The sequence below is a fragment of the Typopeltis vanoorti genome, chromosome 21 (genome assembly GCF_054136105.1).
Source record: "Typopeltis vanoorti isolate ZY-2024b chromosome 21, IOZ_Tvanoo_1.0, whole genome shotgun sequence".
Lineage (NCBI taxonomy): Eukaryota > Metazoa > Arthropoda > Arachnida > Uropygi > Thelyphonidae > Typopeltis > Typopeltis vanoorti.
Window position 1 is genome coordinate 34,362,855 of NC_143569.1, and position 26,159 is coordinate 34,389,013.

Below are 26,159 nucleotides of genomic sequence, written 5' to 3' on the forward strand. Positions count from 1 at the left end.
CCCCACCCCCCCCCCCCCCCACCCCCCCCCCCCCCCACCCCCCCCCCCCCCCACCCCCCCCCCCCCCCACCCCCCCCCCCCCCCACCCCCCCCCCCCCCCACCCCCCCCCCCCCCCACCCCCCCCCCCCCCCACCCCCCCCCCCCCCCACCCCCCCCCCCCCCCACCCCCCCCCCCCCCCACCCCCCCCCCCCCCCACCCCCAAGTTGGGTAGGGCAATAGTGAATGCAGATGACGTCAAAATTTTGCAGGATGATTTGGATAGATTGGAGGTCTGGGCTAGGGAGAATGGATGTCAATTTAATGTGGCAAAATGTAAGGTTATGCATTTTGGGGTGAAAAGATGGGAGGCAGTTTACTGCATTGGTGGAACCGTGCTCCAGGAAATTGATGAGGCACGAGATTTAGGAGTGTTGGTGGATAAGGAATTGAAATTTAGGGGACACATTGCAAAAGTGGCCAAATCAGCTCATCAAATCACTTGGTTGCTGAAGAATACGTTGACAAGCAGAGACAAGCAGGTTATTGTTCCTCTGTATCGAGCCTTGATAAGACCTCATCTCGACTACTGTGCTCAGATTTGGTCACCTAGGTTTCTTCTTGATGGGGAGGAGGTGGAGAGGATCCAGAGGCGAGTGACCAAGATGATAGCAGGTCTGTGGAATGAACCGTATGAGAACAGGTTGAGGATTTGTGGGTTGCAAAAATTGGTTGATAGGCGGAGGAGGGGAGATATGATTGAGACATTCAAATTACTGAAGGGTTTTTATAAAATTAATTCAGAAGATATTTTTGAGAACAGGGCTGGTTGTGGGAGGACTAGGGGACATCCATGGAAACTGGGCAAAAGTGTGGTTAGTAAAGGTGTTAGAGCTGGGTTCTTTACTTTTAGAGTAGTGAATGAGTGGAATGCGCTCCCTGAGTCTGTGGTGGATGCTGTGACAGTGAATGAGTTTAAGGCGAGGTATGATAGATACTGTATGAATGTCGAATAGTTGTGATGAAAATGATTTGGGGCCTCCCTCGATGAGTCTAATGACTCCCTGGAGTTGCCCGTAATAATAATAATAATAATAATTCTCTCTCTCATGGATTTTGAGATGTAGCCACCTCAATATAATCCTAAACAACAACAGTAGATACATCATACAGTATATAACTAAAAAGTATACAGCTAATAATAAACTTTTACTTATCTAATTATAATCTCACATCATCATCATCATCATCAAATTCCTGATATATACCCTCAAGGGGCGTACAGGATATGATAGTACTACATGAAAAATTTACATCATTACTAACTTCCTATCTACAATTTTCCTCCAAATCAGTCTGTTAAATGTCAAGACTCCAATATTATCAGGTCTTATATTTCTGTCTTCTAAGGCATTTTTTTACTGTATCAATCCATCTATATCTTGGTCTTCCTCTGGGTCTTTTTTCTGCCAACCTGGCATAGAACTTGTTTTGCTAATTTTTTTCTCCCATTTTGCTTAAGTGACAATACCACCTGAGATCAGCTCTGCTAATGCATTCCTGGATGCTGACAATATCAAGTTCTATCCTAATATCCTCGTTTTTGATATGATGTTGCCATTGTTGCCATCTGTTCATACCCCTGATCTTTCTCAGGACTTACATCTGTGGTCTCTAGTCTTTGGTCAAGTGTTTTATTTCTAACCCAGCTCTCAGATCCGTAAGTTAAAATTGGTTTGAACACTGTCTTGTATACAGCTAATTTAGTGTTTTGATTAATTTCTGTCTTATTCCATAGAAATTTATTCAGTTGACTTCTTACCATACCAGCTTTGTTGATTCTGTTGTTTACTTCCATATTTAACTTTCCATCTTCACTAAAAATCATGCATAAGTAGCTGAAAAATTGTTCTATAAGTTCTCCATTCACAATGCAGTTAATATTTTCAATGTTTCTGCCTATTTTCATTGTCTTTGTCTTTTTAATGCGGACCTTCATACCATATCTATTACAACAGTTATTCAATTTAGTCAGGGAATCTTGCAAACTTGTAGCAGATTTATTTAGAAGTATAACATCATCTGCATAAAGCAAAGAGCTGACATTAACATCTCCAATTCTGATATCATGTTTAATACCACTTTCCTTCAAAATGTGATTCATATAGATAATGAATAACAGAGGGAATAATGTACATCCTTGTCTCATACCAGATTTAACATTAAACCATCTTCCTGTACTTCCTTCAATTCTAACTGCTGACTTGCAACTCAAATAAAGACTAAGTATTGCTTGATGTAATGCCTTATTAACACTATAACTGTAGCGTTTGGAATAGCTTCTCTCTTGGCACCTTGTCATATGTCTTTTCCAGATCTACAAAACTTAAATACAGATCTTTGTTATATTCCCATGCTTTCTCAACTATCTGTCATAAAGTGAAAATCTGATCCTGATAGCCTCTATCTGGCCTGCATCCAACTTGTTCTTCACCAAGGGTGCTTAAATTTTAATATATAAGCAGTTAATATTATTCCAACACAATCACACATGAATTAACTAAATTTTTCTGCAGCATGAAGTAATATCTAGTTAGTGTTTTAACTGTTTGTTATACCTAGGTGGATGTTGTGGAAGGTGCAGTAAGTGAGGATCCAGACCATGAAGAAAGTGAACGTGATGATCGAACAGAACATTCTGAACATGACAATGTACCCCCTGAGCACAATGATGAAGGTAAAGTATGTGAATCTGATATCTTAATTTCTGTATGTGAGCTATATTTAAAGCTGTGTCAACTGATTTGTCTTCAAGTGACTCCATATATATGAATTAACATGCATTTGTGATGGTGGTGAAACAGTTTCATAGGGCTTCACATGATAAAAGGAATACAAGTGATGAACAGCTAGCCTGCAATAATCAGCCAAATGGATGGAAAAAGTGACTGTTACAGTTGTTGTGAAAAAGCCAGTTTCCTAATTGGACAGGACTTAACATCTAGACCATGCAGAAAATGAACTTGCAGATTAGCTATTCATTCACTTGTATCCCTCCTCTTTGTAATTGGAGGTGACGAATAAAATTAACAGAATGCAGTTTTCAGGTTATTTTTATTTTAATAGTGGTATGACTGGATATATTTAGTTCACCGTGAAGATGTCAGGTAAAATACATTAAGGTAAATAACATAACATTTCTAAATTTAAATGTTAAGTCTGGATTTTCATTTTTATTATCTATGTTCCTAGTTCTCTTCTTTCTTATGTGTCTCCCGTTATTGTTCATACTTATACTTTTACATATTGTCATTATGTGTGCATTATGTCAATCTGTTTTCTTCATCAAAGGACAATTTCCCCCCTTGTTTTTCTCAGAATCAGTTTTTTTATCCTGAAATTTATTAGCAAAACTTTTGCCTAAACACTTTGCCATAGCAAGCATGTTGTGTTCTCTCATAACTTTTTTTGCAATCTTCTTGGAGGATAAATGCAGCACCTTTTGTTGGTACATTTCTGTATTTAAGATGACTATGAAAGCATTATAATTCAGTTTTTTTTTCACATTTTTTGTAGTTTAACTTTCTAATTATGAACATTGTATTCTGGTGCTTAGTAGAATTCAAAATATAAGCCACTATTAAATGTAATGGTGTCTTTTTTTTTTTAATAAGGAATTCCCTATGTTTAAAATTTCAGTTTATTTTTTAATGCTTTCCTTAACAATTATAACATATTAATAATAGACTATCATTAATATTTACAAATCATGAACTTTTGAGCCTCCATAGCCCAGTTGGTTTCAACAAAGCCATTTGGTTGGAAAGACCTGGCAGGAGGAGGATTTTTTCCTCCTGGAAACTTATTATTAATGTTGTGCAGGCACCTCCATGGATGCAAAGACTTATGGACGGGACACCGAAACTATCCACACAGTATCTCTCATACCTTTCATAGAACCTGTTAACAGGCTGTACAGAACAGTCTAGCAATGCATCCCATTCATTCACCACTCTCCAAGTGAAAAACCTAGTCCTCACACACACTAACTATACTTGTACTCAACTTTCAGGGATAACCTCTTGTTCTTCCTCTATCCATGTGCTAAAACACTTCCCCTGCATCAGTCCCATAAAACCCTTTGAGTAACTTAAATGTTTCTATCATATTCCCTCTTTTTTGCCTGTCAACCGACTTCTGCAACCCATCACTCCCCATCTTAGTCACCTCTGGATCTTCTTTACTACTTCCTCATCCCCAAGAAACCCAAGTGCCAGACCTGAGCACAGTAATCCAGATGTGGACATGTGAAGCCCTTATCAAGAAAAATAACAACTTCCTTGTCTCTACTTGTTAGTCTATTCTTCAATAGCCAAGTAATCCTGTGAGTATTGAAATACACTGTATGTCCTCTAAACTTTAACTTTATATTTGCTACCTCCCCCTAGAACCCTAGTTTCATCTATTTCTTGGAGTACAGTTCTATCAACGTGGTACGTAGCTTTTAATCTGATTATCTAAAAATGTGTATCTTTACATTGCTCCAAATTAAACTGATATCCGTTATCTTTTGTCTATACTGCTAGCCTATTTAAATCATCCTGCAAACCCTCCACATCATCTTGATTAACTATTACTCTTCCCAGATGTATATGGGAAATATATGTCTTCTGCATTACTTCAAGTGGATAGTGGCCTTTTTCATAATGCATACCATAAACACCTAAAATAAAGGATACTTTGCATTATGGGATACTAAGGCAATTGCTGAGAAGTCATTAGGCTCTCTCTCTCTATATATATATAAAGTAGTCCAGTCGTGAGAATACCGAATCTGCAAACTTTGTTTGCACATGAAGTATCCTCATGACTTCTTGTACCTAATTTATATTACTCTACCCAATTTTCCGTCATCAAGAAACTACTAAATATTTCCCTTCAGATTACTTCCTGTATCATTTATGTACAAATTAAACAGTAACGGTCCTAGCACATACCCTTGCTGCACACCACACTAATCTCTTGTGCTCTTTTCCTCCATATACTACTTTTGCGGTATCCATCCATCAGCTACGATATCCATATAACCATTGTCACATCCATCACAATTTATTCTAATATTTATTATGTAGCCATTCTCTTTATCTAACTCAGCTGTCACTATTATTAAATGTTAATATTTTATTGAGGCATGACTGACCTTTCATAAAGCCATGTGGCTCCTTATGAGTGCCAAGAGTATCATATTCTTATCCACCCATTCCTGAATTCTCTTTTTGACGAGCTTTTCTACCACTCATGAGATACCGATTAGTCTGTAATTTGCTACTTCATTCTTAGTCTCCCTTATGCAAAGGAATTATTTTGCCCTCTTTCCTTAGACAATAACTGATTCCAAATGTTTATAAAAAACATAAGCTAAGAAATTTAGTTTTGTACATTGAAATATTTTATTTTTTTATTGTGATAATGGGGTGATAGCCAACTCTGCAAGAGCTGAGATGTAAATTAAAAAGCCTAGTCAGAGGGATTGTCATTTGCCTTGAACCTTCTCATAAAATGTGAGCTAATAATCTCATGGCTGTATGTACACTGAAATTCTGTAATATCCTAAGAATTCATCCACCTCTATTCCCCCCCCCCCACACACACACACACTGCTCCCTTTTTCATATGCCACAGCAGTAACCTCACTTGAATGATATATCTTTCAAAAGTGTTCACTCAGTAGTGACTACTTTGAAGAGTATATCATCCAAGTGAGGCCTACTCAGCTCATTTCTTCTCAAACTTGGGTTTTTTCATCCCTCAAAATGGGCAATTTACTCCTGTAAACCTACAGAAAGATACTAACTGCTAGATGAAAGAGATTGGAGACATCTCCTCACCATCTTATCTTTTTCTGCACATTCTGGATTTCAGGTAGAGATCAATAATAGTCAAACTCCTGGATGGAAATGACTTGACAGAGCAGGAAACTGATTATTCCAGACAACACTTTTGTCATCATCATCATCAAATTCCTGCCATGTACCCTCAAGGGATGTACAGGATATGACAGTACTACATGAAAAAATTACATCATTACTAACTTCCTATCTACAATTTTCTTCCAAATCAGTCTGTTACTTGTCAAGACTCCAACATTATCAGATCTTATATTTCTATTGTCTAAGGCACTTTGTACCATATCAATCCACCTATATCTTGGTCTTCCTCTGGGTCGTTTTCCTGCCAACCTGGCAGAGAACACTTGTTTTGCTAATCTTTCCTCTCCCATTCTATTTAAGTGACCATACCACCTGAGATTAGCTCTGCTAACGCATTCCTGGATGCTGACAATGTCAAGTTCTTTCCTAATATCTTCATTTTTAATATGATATTGCCATTGATGCCATCTGTTCACACCTCTAATCTTTCTCAGGACTCTCATATCTGCGGTCTCTAGTCTTTGGTCAAGTGTTTTACTTCTGACCCAGCTCTCAGATCCATAAGTTAAAACTGGTTTGAACACTGTCTTGTATACAGCTAATTTAGTGTTCCGACTAATTTCTTTCTTATTCCATATGAATTTATTCAATTGACTTCCCACCATACCAGCTTTGCTGATTCTGCTGTCTATTTCTATATTTAATTTACCATCTTCAGTAAAAATCGTGCCTAAGTAGCTGAAATGTTTTACTTGTTCCACAGGTTCTCCATTCACAACACAGTTGACATTTTCAATGATTCTGCCTATTTTCATTGTCTTTGTCTTTTTATTGCTGACCTTCATACCATATCTATTACAACAGCTATTCAATTTAGTCAGAGAATCTTACAGGCTTGTAGCGGATTTGTTTAGAAGTATAACATCATCTGCATAAAGCAAAGAGCTGATATTAACATCTCCAATTTTGATATCAGGTTTAATACCACATTCCTTCATAATGTGATCCATATAGATAATGAATAACAGAGGGGATAATGTACATCCTTGTCTCACACCAGATTTAACATTAAACCATTTCCTGTACTTCCTTCAATTCTAACTGCAGACTTACAACTCAAATGAAGACTAAGTATTGCTTGATAGAATGCCCCATTGACACCATATAACTGCAGCGTATTGAATAGTTTCTCTCTTGGCACCTTGTCATATGCCTTTTCTAAATCAACAAAACTTAAATACAGATCTTTGTTATATTCCCATGCTTTCTCGACTATTTGTCGTAAAGTGAAGATCTGATCCTGACAGCCTCTATTTGGCCTGAATCCAGTTTGTTCTTCACCAAGCTTTTCTTCTGCAATTCTTCTCAACCGTTTCTCAAGTATAATTGCATAGATCTTGCCAGGAACACTCAGTAGGGAAATACCTCTGTAATTCTCACATTGTTTTATTTCCCTTTTTATATATGGGCTCTATTAGAGCTCTACTCCAATCATCGGGAATTCATCCCTCTGTCCAGGCTTTCTGAACTATGCAGTGCATACACTGTAAGACTTTTATACCACCATATTTCAGCATTTCTGGTCGAATATCATCTACTCCTGCTTCCTTTCCACATTTCAAGCCTTTGATGGCTTTTTCTACTTCAAGTATGGATATGTATTCCTGACTGCATGCCTGGTCAGTGTTTTTTATCACTGTGCTGTCATCACTGCTTGTTTCATTTAGCAGTTTTTCAAAGTAATTACTCCATACTTCAAGGATATCTTTTTCTCCTGTTTTCATGTCACCTTTATCATCTCTAACTCCTTTTACAGCACTCTTTCCTCCATTCCTAAGCTTCTTCAACAACCTCCAGAATATTTTGTCACCTTCTTGATATTTATTTTCTATATTCTTGCCGAAGTCCTCCCATGACTTTTGTTTAGCTTTCTTACATTTGTTTCTGTATTCTGTAAGAGTAAAAGCTGACTTATTTGCCAGGAACTTTTGATATGCTTTCTTCTTTTCCTTCACTGCCTCTTTAACTTCCTGTGTCCACCATGAGTTCTGATTTTTTTATCCTTGCACACAACCTGACCACATGCCTCTCTGGCAGAATCAATCATTGTTTTCTTCAGAGTTTGCCACTGAATCTCCAAGGTTTGATTCCTGTTCTCAAACTCTTTCATTTTTTCTTCAATAATCTTTCTGTATTTTAGTCTACAGTTCACATCTGAATGCTGCTCAACTTTTATTCGCTTTAAAACTTTCTTACATGTTATTCTTTTCAATATGAAATTCAAGTTTATCCTGCTCAAGACTAAATAGTGATCACTTCCAATTTCAAATCCTCTGTACACTCTGGTGTCCTGCACCAGGGAGAAAACATCACTATCAACAATAACATAGTCAATGAGACTTTTCTTATTCCTTTCCTCTTCTCTCCCTGTGAATTTGTGCATATTTTTATGTTGGAACATGGTGTTAGTAATAACCAGTCGATGTCCTGAGCAGAAATCCAACAGATATTTGCCATTATTATTAGCTTTGCTCTTTTCTCCAAATTTTCCCAAAATATTTTTGTATGTCTCACAATCATTTCCTACTCTGCTATTTAGATCCCCAACAAGGACTAACTTTTCCTTTTTCATTGTATCAGTTGCTTTTTCTAAAGCCTCAAAAAATTCCTCCACATCTACCTTAGTAGAACCTTCTGTGGGACCATAGGCACAAATAAGTCTCATTGTCCAGTTCCCCATTCTCATATTTGCCCACATTACTCTACTTGAGACTGACTGCCATTCAAGAAGATTAGCCTCGTATTTTGTGTTGAATACTATGGCTACTCCTTCTTTTATTTGATTGTCATTGCCTGAATATAACATTTTGTATTTATTGCTCAAAAAGATCTCACCAGTTTTGGTCTTTTTTTGTTTCAGTCACCCCTATTATGTCGATCTGGTACTTATCTAATTCCTCAGCTAGCTCCATTTCTTTGCCATTCAGGCTTCTTACGTTGATAGTACCGATCTTTAACTCTGGTGATGTTGAGTTGGGGTTTGTTTTCAGATTTGTTCCAGTAGTTGACTTTTTGCTGTTCACCCTGGTTCCCTGGCGAAAACAACGGGGGCCTTGTTTAACCGGGCGACGCCCCAGCCGGCATGAAATTTTGTCATGTTGTACCATCATTTTTTATTTTGGTTTAACCAATAAGAATACAATTTGGTCGGCTAAATCCCAAATTGCCAGCCCATCCTCGTTCGTTCAGTATCAAAGTAGATACCCAACAGGGTGCACCACGAGAAGGTGAGGATTGGACATTAGGTCAGAAGCTTTGGTCGGTTCTCCGCATTCCTTTAAAGGCTATGTGGAGGTCTCCTCTCAGTTATAAAGCTTTGACCCTTAAGCACCCCTTTTGTTAATAATAAAATGATTACTTCTGCTTAATGATACGTTTTGTGCTCATTTCAAATGCATCTTTTTCAGGTTTCTCTTAATTACTTATAGGCTTATGGATCATTCTTACCAAATTTGTCATATTTTATGGTAAATTGGGTTGGAATATATATGAATTTGTCATTGAGCATGACAAATTTACACTGAATATTTGAAAGTGACAGCATAGTTATTAGGCTGCAAATTAAGCTGTTTGCTAACAGATTTGAATTTACAAAATAGTTCGATATATGGTAATTGTTGCAAAGTTCTTGCTGATCATTAAAATAAATTTACCGCTCTGATATTTTGAATATCAGAGGGGTAAATGGCAAATTTATTTAGCAGTCATTTAGCAAATAAAGAAGTTTTTGCACCATAGTTGTTATTAAGCAGTACTCTAAATCTTTAAGTAACAAATTTGGTAATGTCATATATTTTTACATTTACTGTTTATATTTGCATTTGTTTGATGATGAACAAAGCTTGCAGTAGACCACAAACGAGTAGATTGCATTGAGGCATTTGATGTAAGTCAACATCATCTATATACAAATAGACTGCTCATGAAGATATTTCATGCACAAACTTTGAAGTGTTTTACACTTGGGTAAAGGATTAAAACAAGAATAATTTCTTGTCAAGTATAATATGTTGCAGTCAGGTCTGATTTTTATAATCGTCATTTATAATCTTATAGAATAAGCAGTATTATCTAGCCATGATGAGATGTTTAAGGAATAAATTGTGTTTCCTCCAGTAATGAAAATAATACCCTGAGTGATTTAAATGGTCATGAACTTTTCCTGGTCCAAACTGTACATTTTATTTCTCTTGACTATGAATGTTCAGTTATTTCAGACCATTTGTTGGTTATTGACAAATATGATTGGGAGCCTCAGTCACACAGAACTATTCTGGAACTGGATGACAGTTCAACCCAGTGAAATAAGCTGAATTGAACTGTCATCCAGTTCCAGAATAGTTCTAGAAAATTATCTATTGTGAGACAAAGGTTTCTTCTGCAAGATTATGTTAAACACTATCTAAACATAAAATATAAATCCTCTTGTGCCTTTTTATTCCCTAAAGGAAGTAGACAGAATTATTTAGCTATGACCAGCTTTTGAAAATCAGTAGGCAGCCCTTTATTGCTGCTAGTAGTTGAGTTTTTCATTGTAACAATTTTGAAGGCTTTGAGTCAAGAGTGTAGCAGATAAACACTTGCTAAGTGTTTATTAGTTTATTCATATTCCTAAATCTTAACTGGTTTATTATTGGTAGGTTTGGATTGGTAGTTGGTTTTTCTGAGTTGCTTGATTAAATACCCAAGTTTTAGGTGAAAAAAATTCCCTACACTTGCCTGTGTAAAACATAAAGTATATTGGTAACTGATTGGGAAGAAAAGAAAAAACACCCAGAAGAGTTCCTCTGGGTTTTTTTTCCTCCATTCACCATCTAGAATCAGATTTGTAGCATTCTTCTGGTGATCTCCTGTTGTAAACATGAAAGTATTATCTCAAATTACATCAGCCTGGTTAGCCGAGTGGTTAAGTTACCCTCTCTCCAACCAACAGTCACTGGTTCAAATCCTGTGGCAAGCATGGATGTTTGTGATTGTCTTACCTTGTGTACTGCTATAACCTTTGATATGATGCAGTATGACTTTTGCTGTTACATTAAAACCATAAATCATCATCATAACACTGTTTTCAGTATTTTTAGATTCATTTTGTTCATCACAATCTGTCACAAATAATAAACACCAAAAATTACATAACATGAATATCACAAACTAAAAAGCAAAGTCTTGAAGTGTCCACAGTTTATTAAATTTAACAACACTGTATTGAAGGTTCATTATTTATTATTTCTTCCCTTCTTTTAAATATGTTTTCTCCAATAATGGAGAAAACATATTTAAAAGAAGAAAAAAATTATCAAGTTTGCAGCCAATACTCACATAAAAAAGTTAAGCAGTGCATGTATAACTGACAAAATGTGAAATCCTCTGGAGTCACTTTTTGAGTAGCACAGACTAATGAGCCAGTTAGCAAGATCTAGTCTAAATAATGATGCTTTTTCACATCAAATATAAACATTTTAATAGTTCCCTTCTCTATTTTGTCCTAATTCTACTAAAATATGTATTGACATGTAATAGTAAGCCCTGTTATTTACTCCAATTTGGTAGTATCATATAACATCTCATAGTAATGGACACTGCTTAACATTGCATTACTTTCCTGTTGGTGTCCAAGGATTGATCATTGAAAATTGTGACCATCATATATCTCACAGCAAGTATGGGGTATTTGAATTTCAAACTTGTCACATGCTCACCAACTGATAGAGTTGGATTAAGATTTTATTTATTTATTTATTTTTAATATACAGATTCATCTGATAATAAGTTTTCTCCAAAGTATGCAGTGTGGACATCATTATACAGCAACACCACACCTTGTGTCTGCACTCCTCAGTCTATACTCCATATCAGTGACATCATCTTAACACACTTTTTATACATTTGAACCACATTACAGCCACACATAGTATCCTGCATTATAACAGAAAATGAAGGAAGGTATATATATTAGCCAGCTGTTTCTGTCCTGTTCATTTTTTACCCCATCATTCTCTATCTGTTCTCTAGTAAATTCGTTTTAGAAATATATTACTTGTTTTATTTATAAACTGTAGCACTGCCTTTAATAACACAAATATTATATGTAAATAGAAAATATGCTTTTTTGGACAACTTAACTTAATAACAATTTCTTTGAAAACAGAGAATTATGTTAATAGTAATGTTTTTTTCCAGTGGAGAGTGATAGTGACAGTGATAGTAATCCAGATAGTGCATCTTATCAGAGTAACCAAGACAATGCTAGTGCCCAGAGAAGTGCCACAACAGGAGCCACTGCTGGATCTGATGCAGGTGTGTGTAAATTGTTTTACCATGTCACTGGAAACTTCGTCCATAGAATTGCTGAAAACAGTAAAGGTACACAGTTGAATTTCTTTCTTCATTTTTACATCACCATGCAAAAACTTCTGTGACTTCAGCATTTGGTGAACATTATAGTAACCACACAAAGTTAAGATTGAGAAAACAAATGCATTAAGCTTTAAGAATCTGTTTATTTTCTTTGTGCAGGATTCAAAAAAAAAAAAAAAAAAAAACAGAACAAATAAATAAATAAAAAACATTCAATATACTTGCTTCAAAATTGTTTAAACATCATTTATGTCAATTTGTAATTTAAATATTTAATTTTTTTAAAACCTTATTGTAATTACTCTTTAATTTAAAATATTTAAATATAAGTTCTTTAACTTTAGATGCATCTTGAATAGACAGATTTTTAGCATTCATGTGCACTTATAATTGTTATTATGATGTCGTCTTATCTTAAATTTTGCTTCTTTATTTGAAGCAGAAGTAGATATAGTGTAATGCAATATTCATCCAGGTAACACCTTGAGTATCAGCTGGGAATGCTATTTATTATTATTATTTTTTATTTATTCTTTTTTTTTATGTAGTTATCATCCATGAAAGGTTATTACTAAACCTATAGTACGTTTGTACCATGGATGGGCTAAGGATTTTTTTTCTCCCATTTTTGTCAATTATGTGTGTGTGTGTGTAATTTTTTATTTATTTTTACATGTTCCAGAAACCCTGCTCTAGAGATCAAACATGGAGCTTTTTCAGCCACTTTATGCCTGAAGTTTGCAGCCAACACTCACAAAAAAAAGTTAAGCAGTGCATGTATAACTGACAAAATGTGAAATCTACATTTCACATTTTGTCAGTTTGGTCTCACACTGGGCACTGAAATTCATCTCCCACCTAAAAACAATCACAAACATCCATGTCTATGGCAGGATTAGAACCCACAACCCTGTTGTTTGGAGAGCAGATACTTTAACCACTTGGTCGACCAGGCCCACAATGAGGTTAAGTGGTTGTTTTGTTTTAATTCATCAAATGAAAAGTTCTGTTTTTCTTATTTGCAAAAATAATAAATAACAATTATTCTAGGCTCAGCTGATTGGTTGCTTTAATTCTTGAGTTGTTTTATTTTCTGTTTTTGCTCCAAAAATTTACAGAAATTATATAAATATTTAAACTATCAGAAGTATTCTTTACAACACACATGCACTACAGCGAACCCATAGGATACAAAGAAATGGGTTATTGTAACACATTCACTATAGTGAATTTCGAAGTAGTTTTCCCCTTTCCTGGGGTCATTACTTTTTACCAGAAATACAGGATTGTATTTAATGGGGGGGGGGGGGATAACTGTGACTTACGAAACACTTGGCCACAATGCAAAACTAAACATTTAATTTAGAAAAATTAGTTGACAATAGAAATTTTGTTCTGTGTATTTCAGATTCTTGTCAGCATACAAAAAAAAAAAAATAAATAAAATAAGAGAACATTGGGGAATTCCAGTATAACTGAGTACAGCAGCATGCTGGTAGTGGCTATCTTTTAAGAGCAAACGTGTCTACTAGAAGAATATATCAACAGTGTTTATAACTTCACTAAAAGATTACTAGTAAGACCATTGAATGTAGCTGCATCTTATAGTTAAGTCACCAATAGATAAAGTTTTTCATTTTAGCAGTAACATTCCTCCATTGTTGGAGGAAAACCTCCAAGTTTTCCTCCAGGCCATTCCCAATGTCATTAATATACACTCTTAAGTTAAGCAGGAGTGGTCCAAAAACAGTGCATTGTAGTATCCTGATGGGCATCATCTTAGATTCCTGCTTCAACCTCAATCTTTGATACTGTCAAATAACCTCTCTATTTTCAAGAAATCTATTTTGCATACCCAGTGACACTTTTATAATAACATCCTGTGTGGAATTCTGTCACATACCTTGACAAAATCTAAAAGAAATTGTGCATCCATTCTCCTTATCAAAATCACTGTCACTCTATTGTAAAATGTAAGCAGATTGGTAAGACAAAATCTTTTAATAAAGTCATGCTATTGTCTATAAAAGATCAAAGTGCAATCTACCTGCTGGAATATCTCCAATAAATATATCCCAGTCTGTATCTCTAGAACAGTGGGTCTTAACCTTTTTAGTGATCGGCACCCCCTTGAATCTAAAAATAAGTTCTTGCACCCCCTTGAAAAATGTGTTTCTATTTCTTTATTTAGGAAATTACATCTATTGCAAGATAATTTATTTATTGAAAAATAAACGCATACATTTACATATACATACAAAACAATATCTCAATTTTTAATGGCTTAGTTATTGTTCTTTATTCATAATAATGCTTTTGAAGCGAGGCTTCTTTTTTGAAAGAGTCACCCATAAGTCATCACTTGCATTTAAGCGATTTCTGGCTTTGGTTTTCATGTGCAAAAGTGATGAAAATCCCATTTCACACAGGTAGGTGGTGGCAAATGGTAAAAGTGTCTGCAATGCTGCTTTTGCCAGCTGTGGATAAGGTTCTAACTGTGTACACCAGAATTGTTCTAAGTCCAGTTTTTCAAATTCCATTTGAATACATGCATTGGCTCGTATTTCCATAAGATCGTCTTTAATTAATAGCCGTCGTCCATCGAATCTGGGTCAAATAGAAATGGATCCAGTATCCATCTCTGAACTCTGCTAATATTTCCTGCGGTAAAGTTTGTTGGAAATGTATTGCAATTTCAGGTATAATTATTATTTTCTCATTTTCCAGAACGATTGAATCAAGCAAAGGAAAGTTTGCAAAATTCCCATTTTCAACTTGATGTTTCCAAATTTTTAGTTTTTCAATAAATGAAGATAATTTTTCACTAGCTGTTATTATGTTCTTACCAAATTCTTGCATTGATGTGTTTAATTCATTCTGGTGGCTAAATATATCTGCTGGGTAGACTAGTCGAAGTATTGCTTCTTTTTTTCAAAAGGCTTTAACTAAATCACAATTTTGGTTAGTAAGAAACTATAATTTCCTCGCGCAATTCCAAAACCCTGCTTAGCATGCGGTCCTTGGAGAGCCACCGTACTTCAGTGTGATAAAGAAGCACAGTGTGAACAGCACCGATTTCTTTGCACCACGAAAGATACGGTGATTAAGCGCTCGTCCTCGGATATACTTTACTATTTACTGCGATAGTTAAGTGTTGTTTTAAATTCTCTGGCAAAGCTTTCGACGCAAGTGCATAACAGTGCAACATGCAATGCGTTATTGTAACTTGCGGTATTTCTGTCTTGATGTATGAAAAAAATCCAGAATTTTTGCCCAACATTGCAGGGGCACCATCAGTGCAAATTGAGCCTATCACATTCATGGGTATTTGATGTTTCAAAAAAAGTTTTTAATATGATTGAAAACATCATTCCTTTTGTGGTCAATTCCAGTGGCTCACAAAATAAAAATTCTTCCAACATTTCTTTTTCCTTAATGTATCACACACATACCAACAACTGACTTCAATTATCAACATCAGTTGACTCGTCCAGTTGAATACTCACTTTTAGAGGACTGGCTTTGATATCTTCTACTACTTGCAGTAAAATATCAACACTGAGATCTTGAACGCGCGATCGAATCACGTCGTTCGATAATGGAATCTACCGAATTTTCCTTTGTGCTTCAGAACCTAATACAATTTTTGCAATTTCAAGTGTACATGGTGTTACCAATTCCTTAGCTATTGTATGACCTTTTCTTTTCTTAGCACACAGATATGCCACTTGATAAAAAGCTTCTAACAATGGCTTTTGAAGTGCGGCAACGTCAAATTTTGTGATAGTACCGATTGTATCAAATCATGCCTCCTTATACTTTGAGATGCTGAGAGTATGTCCTGCAGATTCGCCACCATGCTGATTGTTGAAATGCTCTAACAACTTTGATGGTTTCAGATTGGAGTTTGAAAATATTTTGCAACATAAAATGCACTGTGGTCGTTGTGTGCCATCTTTTTTCTGTTGTACAAGTGAATCCATAAGCAACATAATCGTCTTTCCATTGGCGTTTTTTCGACATAAACAAGGGTTACTACAATCAATAAAATAATAATTATAATTTTTAAAAATTTGCAGAAACCTTTATGTAATCAATTGATCGTATCCAATATGGGCTTTAGTCACTGATTAATGTTTGTGAATTAAAGAAAATTAATATTAGTTTCTACGTCAAATCACCTTGTTAATGTTCGTACTCAGAGTATGCGAACACGTGCACATATCAACCAGTTTCTTATTGTACTGCATGTGCTGGTAAGTGCGATGCGCTGAAGCAAAGGTAGAGAGAGGGTAGGAGTAGGGTTCCCAAAAGTCGACGTAGCGTGCGGTAGTTTCCACTGAAAATTTAGAAACTTCTCTCGCACCCCGGAAATGCTTTCTTGCACACCCCAGGTTAAGAACCACTGCTCTAGAATAACTATTCCAGAGATACAGGTGGGATATAATTCACTGGAGATATTCCTGCAGGTAGATTGCACTTTGATCTTTTATAGATAACATGACTTTATTAAAATATTTTGTTACTTGACATTTAGCAAATAATGTCAAGTAAACCTTGTTCCTGTGTGTGTCAAATACTGTTTCATTGAGGTTAGTTACTATCATTTCTTGATTTATCACTTAAGAAATGGTAAATGCTCACATGGGAAGCACACATACTCCACATTTCAAAATATTTTTGGGAAAGTTTAAAAAAAAAAAGTTAAGATTCATAAACCTACCAATATGTCATTTATATCTAAAACAAACAAACAAACAAATGGTAGTGAGTTACATTATTTCAAACGATCACTTATCCCCAGATGCTGTTTCAGTGAGGTTGTCTACATTTGATGTATCACTTCAGGAATGGTCAATTTTTATATTGGATGCCCATTTCAGCTTTTACATGCCATTTTGAAAAGTATGATAATATTGTTACTCATGCTGTACTCCCATAAAGGCATTTTTTTTTAATTAATGTGAAATCTACTTGTGATAGGTTACAACCTATACTATATTAGTAGTATGGGTGGACTAAAGAATTAAATAATTTAAACTTTCCTCTAATAACCAGGGTAGTGGTGGTCTCTTCATATTGAGCAATGGAATTTATCTACCACCTAAAGAATTCCATGTATAAAGTAGGATTTGAACTCACAATTAGAAATCAGAAAGTAAGCAAGAAAGCAAGCACCAGCCACTCTTTTGATCAGGCTGGCTGTTTCTCTACATATAAGACTTAAAATAATAATAGATTTTTCTTCTTTCAAGTACTGAATGTACTTATGATTGCAATCTTTTGGATATTTTCCTCACTGCTCAGTCTCAGCATATATTAATGAATAATTTTTCATAGCTTTGTGCATCTTCTAATCATTCTTAAAAATCTCATGAATTTGCTTTCATAATTAGGTTTAATGGATTGAATGCTGCACAGAGAAATAAATAAATATTAGACACTTTACAAATCTGTCTGCACCTTATACAATCAGGGAAATCTTATCAGACTTAGCAGATTTAGTTCTTATGTTTATATTTATTTAACTATATATGATATATTTTAAATTAGTTTTATACAAACTCTATATTTTATAAGAATTTTAAAATATTCTTATTTAGATAAATATTTTATCCAGTTTTTGCAGTATATTTATACATTTTATTATAAAATTTTCCCCTGGGCATGGAACTTAATAGCCACTGTAATTCATGTGGGATTGAAAATTAAACAATAACAGTATCACCTTAGCTTAAACAACACCTGCAATAAAGGTAAGCAAAAAAAAAATAGCTTGTGGATAGATATGCAAATTTTTCCTGAAATCTTCCAGAATAATCCCTTTATATATGTATGTATGTGTGTGTGTGTATACACACACACACACACATGGTCTCATTCCCTTCTTTCAACAAATTTTCACCGGTATCAGTTGCTTCTGATCTTTCTTCTTCATGTAGCTTCCTCAGTGAGAGGGTGCAGCACCATGTCCTTCCAGTTCTCTCTGTTGGTGACTTTACTTTTTGTTTCTGCATAGCCATGTGATCCTGTCCATGATCATATATCTTCAAGCCATGTCCTTTGTTTTTTGCCTCTTGATCCTTTTCCCCATAATTTTTCCTTCTAAAACTTAATATACTCTGTCCTGCTGAACCTCTCAGTACTGTCCTGCCAATCTCATCTTTCTCTGGATCATTTCCTCTAATAAAGATCTCTGTGTTCTCATTCTCTGTAGGACTTCTGTATTTGTCACATGTAATGTCCATGGGTTTTCAGAGCTCTCCTACAGCACCACGTTTCAAAGGCCATTATCTGTTGCCTTACTCTCTTCTTGAATATCCAGGTCGCACTTCCATATGTGAAAATTGGCCCCACTAATGTTCTTATCATTCTTTTCTTTGTCTTGATATTCACAGAACTTCTGAGCAGATCTTTATTTTCCAGAATGCATCTTTAGCTATGGCTGTTCTTATTTTTATTTCTTTATCTTGCTCTCCATCTGCAGTAAAGTAGGTGCCTAAATATTTGTATTTTGTTGTATGTTCAATTTTTATTTTGTTTGTGAATATTTCTGGCTCGGATCTACTTTCTTTTGAGATTTTCATAAATTTGGTCTTTTTTGCATTTATATCTAATCTAAATTCTTTATCTTCTTCAATTAGTAGCTGCAGTAATTTGATTAATTTGTTTCTGGTTTCTGCTATTAGAATGGTATCATCAGCATATCTAAGATTGTTGTATTTTATATCAGTGCTTCCTAAACTTCTGGATGTCAGGGCCCCCTTTGCAAAAATTAAAATATTTCACGGCCCCCCTCGAAACAAAATCGTAATAGAGAGATATATTATTATAATATTTATTGTATTTATATTCAATACAAAACATACACAACGAATATTGCAAAAATCAAATGGATATATTACATTTTTTGCCTCTTACCGTTTGGTTCTGAAGATGATGCGGGCTGTTCTGGTAAAAGATGAAATACTGTCCTTTTTTTTTCAGTCTGTTTCTGCTTCTTCTGATTGTTAGCGGGAATTTTTTTTATTTTTTTATCAGCCACTTATCCATCTCAGGGTTAAATTTTTTAACGTAGAATATGTCAAATAATATCACCACTTACCGATACTGGCACACCACAGACTGATAACATGAAATTAGTGAATGTTACCTGAATAAGGGAATTCCTGGACCAGGAACATTTTTCTCTTTTGTGACTTTTCTCCCTTTACGGTAATTAAGCCTAACGCGAAACAGATAACAAAGGCAGGTTATTAAAACGTGCATATGATTGGTGCAGTATTAACAAAAGATCGCGCACCCGAAAGATAAAAGCATAGCTGACAATTGAGTTGAAATGCTAACTCTCTTCAACCGAATTCCATATGTGAAACTGCCATAACATTCATTATATATATATATATATATATATTACTTAGTTTTAACACTTTTACGAATTTTAACACATTCGGTTGAATTTTATTGCTGCTTGTGAAATCGAACTCGCACACATCTAATGAATAATAATAGTTTTTAGTTAGATACTCTGTTTTCCCATGCAACATATGGTTTTGTTTCAGTCTATATAGCATAGTTTCTGTATGAGGGGACATGTGATTCATTAATTGGTGTGTTTTTTCCAGTTGTCTAATTGCACTATTTGTTGAGAAATATATTACACAGACTCCTCATGCCAGTGAATATAGTACTTATATTCACTGGCATAATATAAGTACTTGTTTTTATTGCCTCTGCAGTATAGTGGCTGTTAAGGGAGGGGTGTTGTTTACCACTGCAAGCGAGTTACTATCTCCCCACATGAACTTGTTTAAGCTTTTTTTCATGTGTGAAGTATATGCGAAACTTTTATTGGTAACAGAAAACTAGCTCGGATGACAGTGATAATATAAAACGAGTTTTGATATGTATATAAAGTCGATATCAACAGTCTCTGATTACGAACGCATGATGAAAGGGACAGGAAGATTTGGAGCTTCCCTGGAGAGCATTCAAAGTAAATACAATTAACCATTGCTTTGAAATGAAACATATGAATAAGCAATATTTACTAATATTCATTAAGCGTCGAAATACGCAGGAAGCAGGGTTTGTGAACCAACACCAGTGTGTGAATTTTTCCATTAAAATATAAAAAATAACAAAAAAGAAATAATAAAAGTTAAAGACGTTTCTTTTAAAATAAAAAAAATCTACTTAGTCTTAAAACATTTTAAATTTGTTTTCATTATTTCACGGCCCCCCTCAAGAAAACCTACAGCCCACAGTTTGGGAAGCGCTGTTTTATATCATGATACTAATTCCTATTTTTTGTTTTTCAATCTTTTTCATCACTGTCTCACTATAGATATTAAATAGATTTGGTGAAAGGATACAACCTTGTCTAACTCCTTTTTATTTTCACTACAGAAGTCTCATTGTTAAACAGCTGCATTTTCTGTTTGGTGTAAATCATTTTTATAATCTTAAGTATACATGATCTTCTATGTCTAATTTATCTAATGTCAAACATTTTATTATGTTTTACCCGTCAAAAGCCTTCTGAAAGTCTATGAAGCATATGTAAATGTTCCTATTTCTTTCAAGTGATCTTTCTATTAGTATTTTTAGTACCAGGATAGCATTAATGGTTCCCATTCCTCTTCTGAAGCCTTTCTGTTGTTCACTCAATTCACTGCTTATGGCTCTTTCAATTTGTTTGTTAACAATGGTTAAAATAATTTTAGATGCATGGGATATTAGGCTCACAGTTCTGTAATCCTCACAATTTTGTGCATTGTGTTTCTTTGGAATTGGTATGCGGATAGATGTAAAAACTTCAGGTAATAGTATTATTTTATAGCGGAATCCATTGTCCTGATATTGCCAGTCAAAGCTTTCAACAGCTCAGCCGGAATATTATCACACCCAGGGGATTTGTTATTAGGAAGATTCTTGACTGCATGTTCTACCTCCTTTCTTGTGGGTAGAGTGGTATCTGTTGTTACGTTTAACTTAAGGTGTTGTGAATCATCTAACATGTTATCATGTTACTTCTGATCTACTCTTCCTATTTACAAATACTTGACTCTTTTCATCTCATATATGGCTACTTATCTATCCTCTGGCAGTTAAAATGACAAAAAAACAGTATTGGTTTCTTCCATGGAGCAATACTTACACAGCCATTTTCACTCTTGTGTTGCTTAGCATTATAAGAATATTAACTGTGATTTTACTGCTATTTTCATTCCTGTTTTGCATAGTATTATATGAACTCTTCTGGTGATTTCTTTGCTTCATTTCTTTGGTTGAGTTATTGTTGCTAGTGTTTTATTCCAAAACGTGCATTCAATATGCCATTAAAACAATTCTTATACAAATGCAAATTATTCTGTTATGCTTTAAATTCTCATCCCTTATCTAAATCTTGGATCCCATTCTCATTCTCTAGGAAGTGTGCCAAAGGTGATAAACGAAGACATGCTAGAACTTTATATATTTGCAAGCGAATTTTTGTAACATCCAGAACTCATCATCAAATTCCTGCCATGTACCCTCAAAGGGTGTACAGGATATGATAGTACTACATGAAAAAAATTACATCATTACTAACTTCCTATCTACAATTTCCCTCCAAATCTGTGTTACTTGTCAAGACTCAAACATTATCAGATCTTATATTTCTTTCGTCTAAGGCACTTTGTACTGTATTAATCCACCTATATCTTGGTCTTCCTCTGGGTCGTTTTGCTGCTAACCTGGCAGAGAACACTTATTTTGCTAATCTTTCCTCACCTATTCTGTTTAAGTGACCATACCACCTGAGATTAGCTCTGCTAACGCATTCCTGGATGCTGACAATGTCAAGTTCTTTCCTAATATCCTTGTTTTTAATATGATATTGCCATTGATGCCATCTGTGTATTCCTCTAATCTTTCTCAGGGCTCTCCTATCTGTGGTCTCTAGTCTTTGGTCAAGTGTTTTACTTCTGGCCCGACTCTCAGATCCATAAGTTAAAAGTGGTTTGAACACTGTGTTGTATACTGCTAATTTAGTGTTCTGACTAATTTCTCTCTTATTCCATATAAATTTATTCAGTTGACTTCCTACCATACCAGCTTTGTTGATTCTGTTGTCTATTTCCATGTTTAATTTACCATCTTCACTAAAAATGGTGCCTAAGTAGTTGAAATGCTTTACTTGTTCTATAGGTTCTCCATTCACAATGCAGTTGACATTTTCAGTGATTCTGCCTATTTTCATTGTCTTTGTCTTGTTATTGCTGACCTTCATACCATATCTATTAGAACAGTTTTATAAAATTTAGTCAGGGAATCTTCCATACATGTAGCGGATTTATTTTGAAGTATAGCATCGTCTGCATAAAGCAAAGAGCTAACATTAACATCTCCCATTCTGATATCAGGTTTAATACCACTTTCCTTCATAATCTAATTCATATAGATAATGAATAACAGAGGGGATAATGTATATCCTTGTCTGACACCAGATTTAACATTAAACCATTTTCCTGTACTTCTTTCAATTCTAACTGCAGACTTGTCAGTTCTCCGCATTCCTTTAAAGGCTATGTGGAGGTCTCCTCTCAGTTATACTGCTTTGACCCTTAAGCACCCCACATCCAGAACCAAGTTTTGAAAAGGGTTAAAAGCACAAGAGTAGAAATCATACCAAAATGACATGCATGATCTCTGGGGGTCTTGCTAGAGTAACTCAGTCACTCTGGCAAGATGATCATTTCCTTTCTTACCTGAAAAGCCTCATCTGGCTTCTTAGATTCCTTCCATTTCTTGTATTAATGCTTGTTAAATTCCATATCTTTCAGAGGTCACAGCATTCGTGTCTTCTTTGCTTTTCATTAGAAAATGATCAGAGGAATCTTGTTCAATCCAGATACTAGAAAGTCTTTTGCTCCAAGTGACATTTTTTGATTGTTTTAACAGTATGTGCTCCAGATCTTATCCATATTTTTATTTTTATTTTTTTTTATTTTTATTTTTATTTCCTGTTGTACTGGTATTTATGCTACTTGGATATTAGTTGAAGAATAATACATTAGTGTTTCAGTTGGAAAGACCTTTGTTTGGATTTCCCCCACCTTCCCCTTCTTGTAGAATGCAAGGCACCTTCATGCATTCAGAACCATCCAGAAAATTCATGCCATTAACATTCATGTAGTAACTTGAGGTGCTTTGGTCATAATTCCATTTACTCAAAGCCAAATTTACTAATCCAGATTCCCTGCATTCAACATATTTTCTTAATGATTTTGACAGTCCCTTACCATCAAATTACCATGCTGTTGCTCTCACCCAGAGAAATTCATTAATAGTCAACTTCTGCACTACTTGGACATATCTTGATTGATTTCCATGGATAAATGCCATGGAAAAGGTTTTGAGGAACTTAGGTGGTTTCTCATGATATTTAAGGTGTTTGATTTGATACAAAGGCCTATTGAAAAAGATCCTTGTTTCTCTTTCCATGGAGACATTCCATATGATGGTCAATGTTTATACTCAGTCTTTGTGAGTAGTATTATAGAATTTTATATTGCTCTTTTCCATTCCTCTTTTTACAAACTTTTCTTCCTGTATTTTTATCCTGCCTTTCCTTAGTCTTCTTGAGTTTCTTGGTTTTTAGACCATGGAGATCCAGTGTCCTGCCACTGTGCCATGCAGTGCAACTTGCTTTTTGTATAGTATAGTGGGCATAGGGAATGTATCACTAAAAACACACGTAATAACCACAGTAATGACTACTTAATTTGTAAATATTTCATCCCAAGTATCTTGGGACATCATCAGTACAGTAGAGTATCAGAATCATTTCTGTGGTTATTTCGTGTGTTTTTAGTGATGAATTCACCACAGGTTTCGTTATATATATATATATATATATATATATATATATATATATATATATATATATATAGGGAATGTATGATTCTAGAGGTGCATATTCCCTGCTTTGGCAAGACATGCACAATTACTCATAACTAGGCCTTGATGGCCTAACTATGAGTAATTGATAGTTGGCTCATCAGCAAGGGATTAAATATGTCAAAGTAAGTCTCCTTCCCTTGATCCAGAAAATGGTCCAAGGCTTGCTCTGGCGCCAGTATTTTTGCCCAGAATATTTCTGGCATTCGACTTCCATGAGCAGTCATTTTTTGCTGAATCATGAGCATTTATGTGGAATTCCAGCTCTGACATATTCTCCTATCCTTGAGAATAAACCCTTCATCTTCTGATTTCAGGTCTTTTTCAAGGAACAATGGCTCATTCCTGAATCAGTTGGCACATCAGTTGATGTAAAAAAAAACAAGAAAACAGCAGAAACATATTCAAATACACCATTCAATCTTTTGGTGAATGTGCAGTGGAAAATGTCACCTTTCTTATTGGCATGTTTCCCAAAATCAGTAATAAAAGTCTGTTTAGGAGATATCTTGATAGAACCAACATCTTATTAAAAAAAAATTCAGAACATCTCCTTTGTGCAGTATCCATTGGAGAAGAATACCAATTGCAGTACCCTCCCCATAAAAGATTCGGCCTTTCCAAAGGAAAAGCCAAATTTTTTATGGAAAATTATGTTGGAATGTTGATTAGCATTCCTGCATAATCAGATTCAACTTAGGGAGTTGCTCCTTCCTGGTTGTACCAACCAGCAATATCATCCTTGCATTAAACACAGCTTAACTTCCAGCATCAGTTAAAGCAAGTTCTACATCCAAAAACTCTTTGAGATGCTATCAGTGCCACAAAGACACTCATACTCAAACCGCTTGTTATTACTATGCCATCTGTGTTCAGTATGACAATAAAGTGCATGAAAACAAAGACTGCACATGTAAAATACTTAAATGTACCAATTGTGAAGGAAACATCCAGCATATTCCCAGATATGTTAAATGTAGAAAGGATTAGAAAGATATTTAAAAGATCAAGATAGAGCAGAATATTCTATGTCAGGATATAAACAATAGCAGTTAAAAGGTATCGAAAGGGATATTCACTCATATGACCATCCTGCCTTCTTAGAATATTACACCATCCCTAAATGTTACAATTTAGTCTTCCATTAATTCAAGGAAATTTAATCCATATGACCACAATCCAGAAAACACACCAAAAGTGATATCATTACATGATTCTTTTAGTAAAAAAAAAAATAATAATAATAAATAAATATAATCAATGTAATTGGCATTACTGAATAAAGAAAATCTGGCAATCACAGCAGAAAATAAATGGTTTCTTCTATATCTACAGAAGAATCCAAAATTATTAAAATTCATAGTATCCTGGAATGGAATTGAATTTAGTTACAGCTTGGTTCTTTTTCTTGAGGAGGAAAATATAGCTAATGACATCACAATTTTCACAAAAAAGAAAAGTCCAAGACAGAAATGCAAAAATGCTCAAAATCAAAAGCCAGATCCCAGATGGATTACTAAGCATAAATAATTGAATACCTCTGTATGATGGAATTTTCATGGCTTCTGCTAAAACATTAATGACATCAAGGTCTTCTTGCAGAAGCCACATGCTTTTGTGCACCACAATGTAGGATCTTTGCTTGCCTAGTAAGGAACCTACATTGCAGTATGTCACTGTGATCCATAATGACAGAATTTTGAATCCTTAGAATTTGATTTTGCAATAGTCAGCCTTTCTACTATCAGCAGAAGATTGAATCAATTTAGAGAGACATGATTAACTATTCCATTTAACTTGTCCCAGACCATAATAAAATGCAGAGTATATAGCTTAATATCAAATATGCTTGTCTTTAAGCATAAAAATTTCTCCTGGATTCAGTTTA

The 26,159-nt window shown here is 34.9% G+C and overlaps 1 protein-coding gene across 5 annotated transcripts in view; it reads left to right on the forward strand.

The window, feature by feature from the left end:
* hyd (E3 ubiquitin-protein ligase hyd) overlaps window positions 1–26,159 on the forward strand; it is a 680,323-nt gene that overhangs the window by 429,482 nt on the left and 224,682 nt on the right. For 3 of the 5 annotated variants that reach the window (XM_090411567.1, XM_090411568.1, XM_090411570.1), the window contains 2 exons: window positions 2,601–2,715; window positions 12,149–12,331. In XM_090411567.1, coding sequence (XP_090267693.1) covers window positions 2,601–2,715; window positions 12,149–12,331 — 298 coding nt within the window. The remainder of the gene's footprint in view (window positions 1–2,600; window positions 2,716–12,148; window positions 12,332–26,159) is intronic. The other 2 variants (XM_090411569.1, XM_090411572.1) reach the window with 1 other exon arrangement.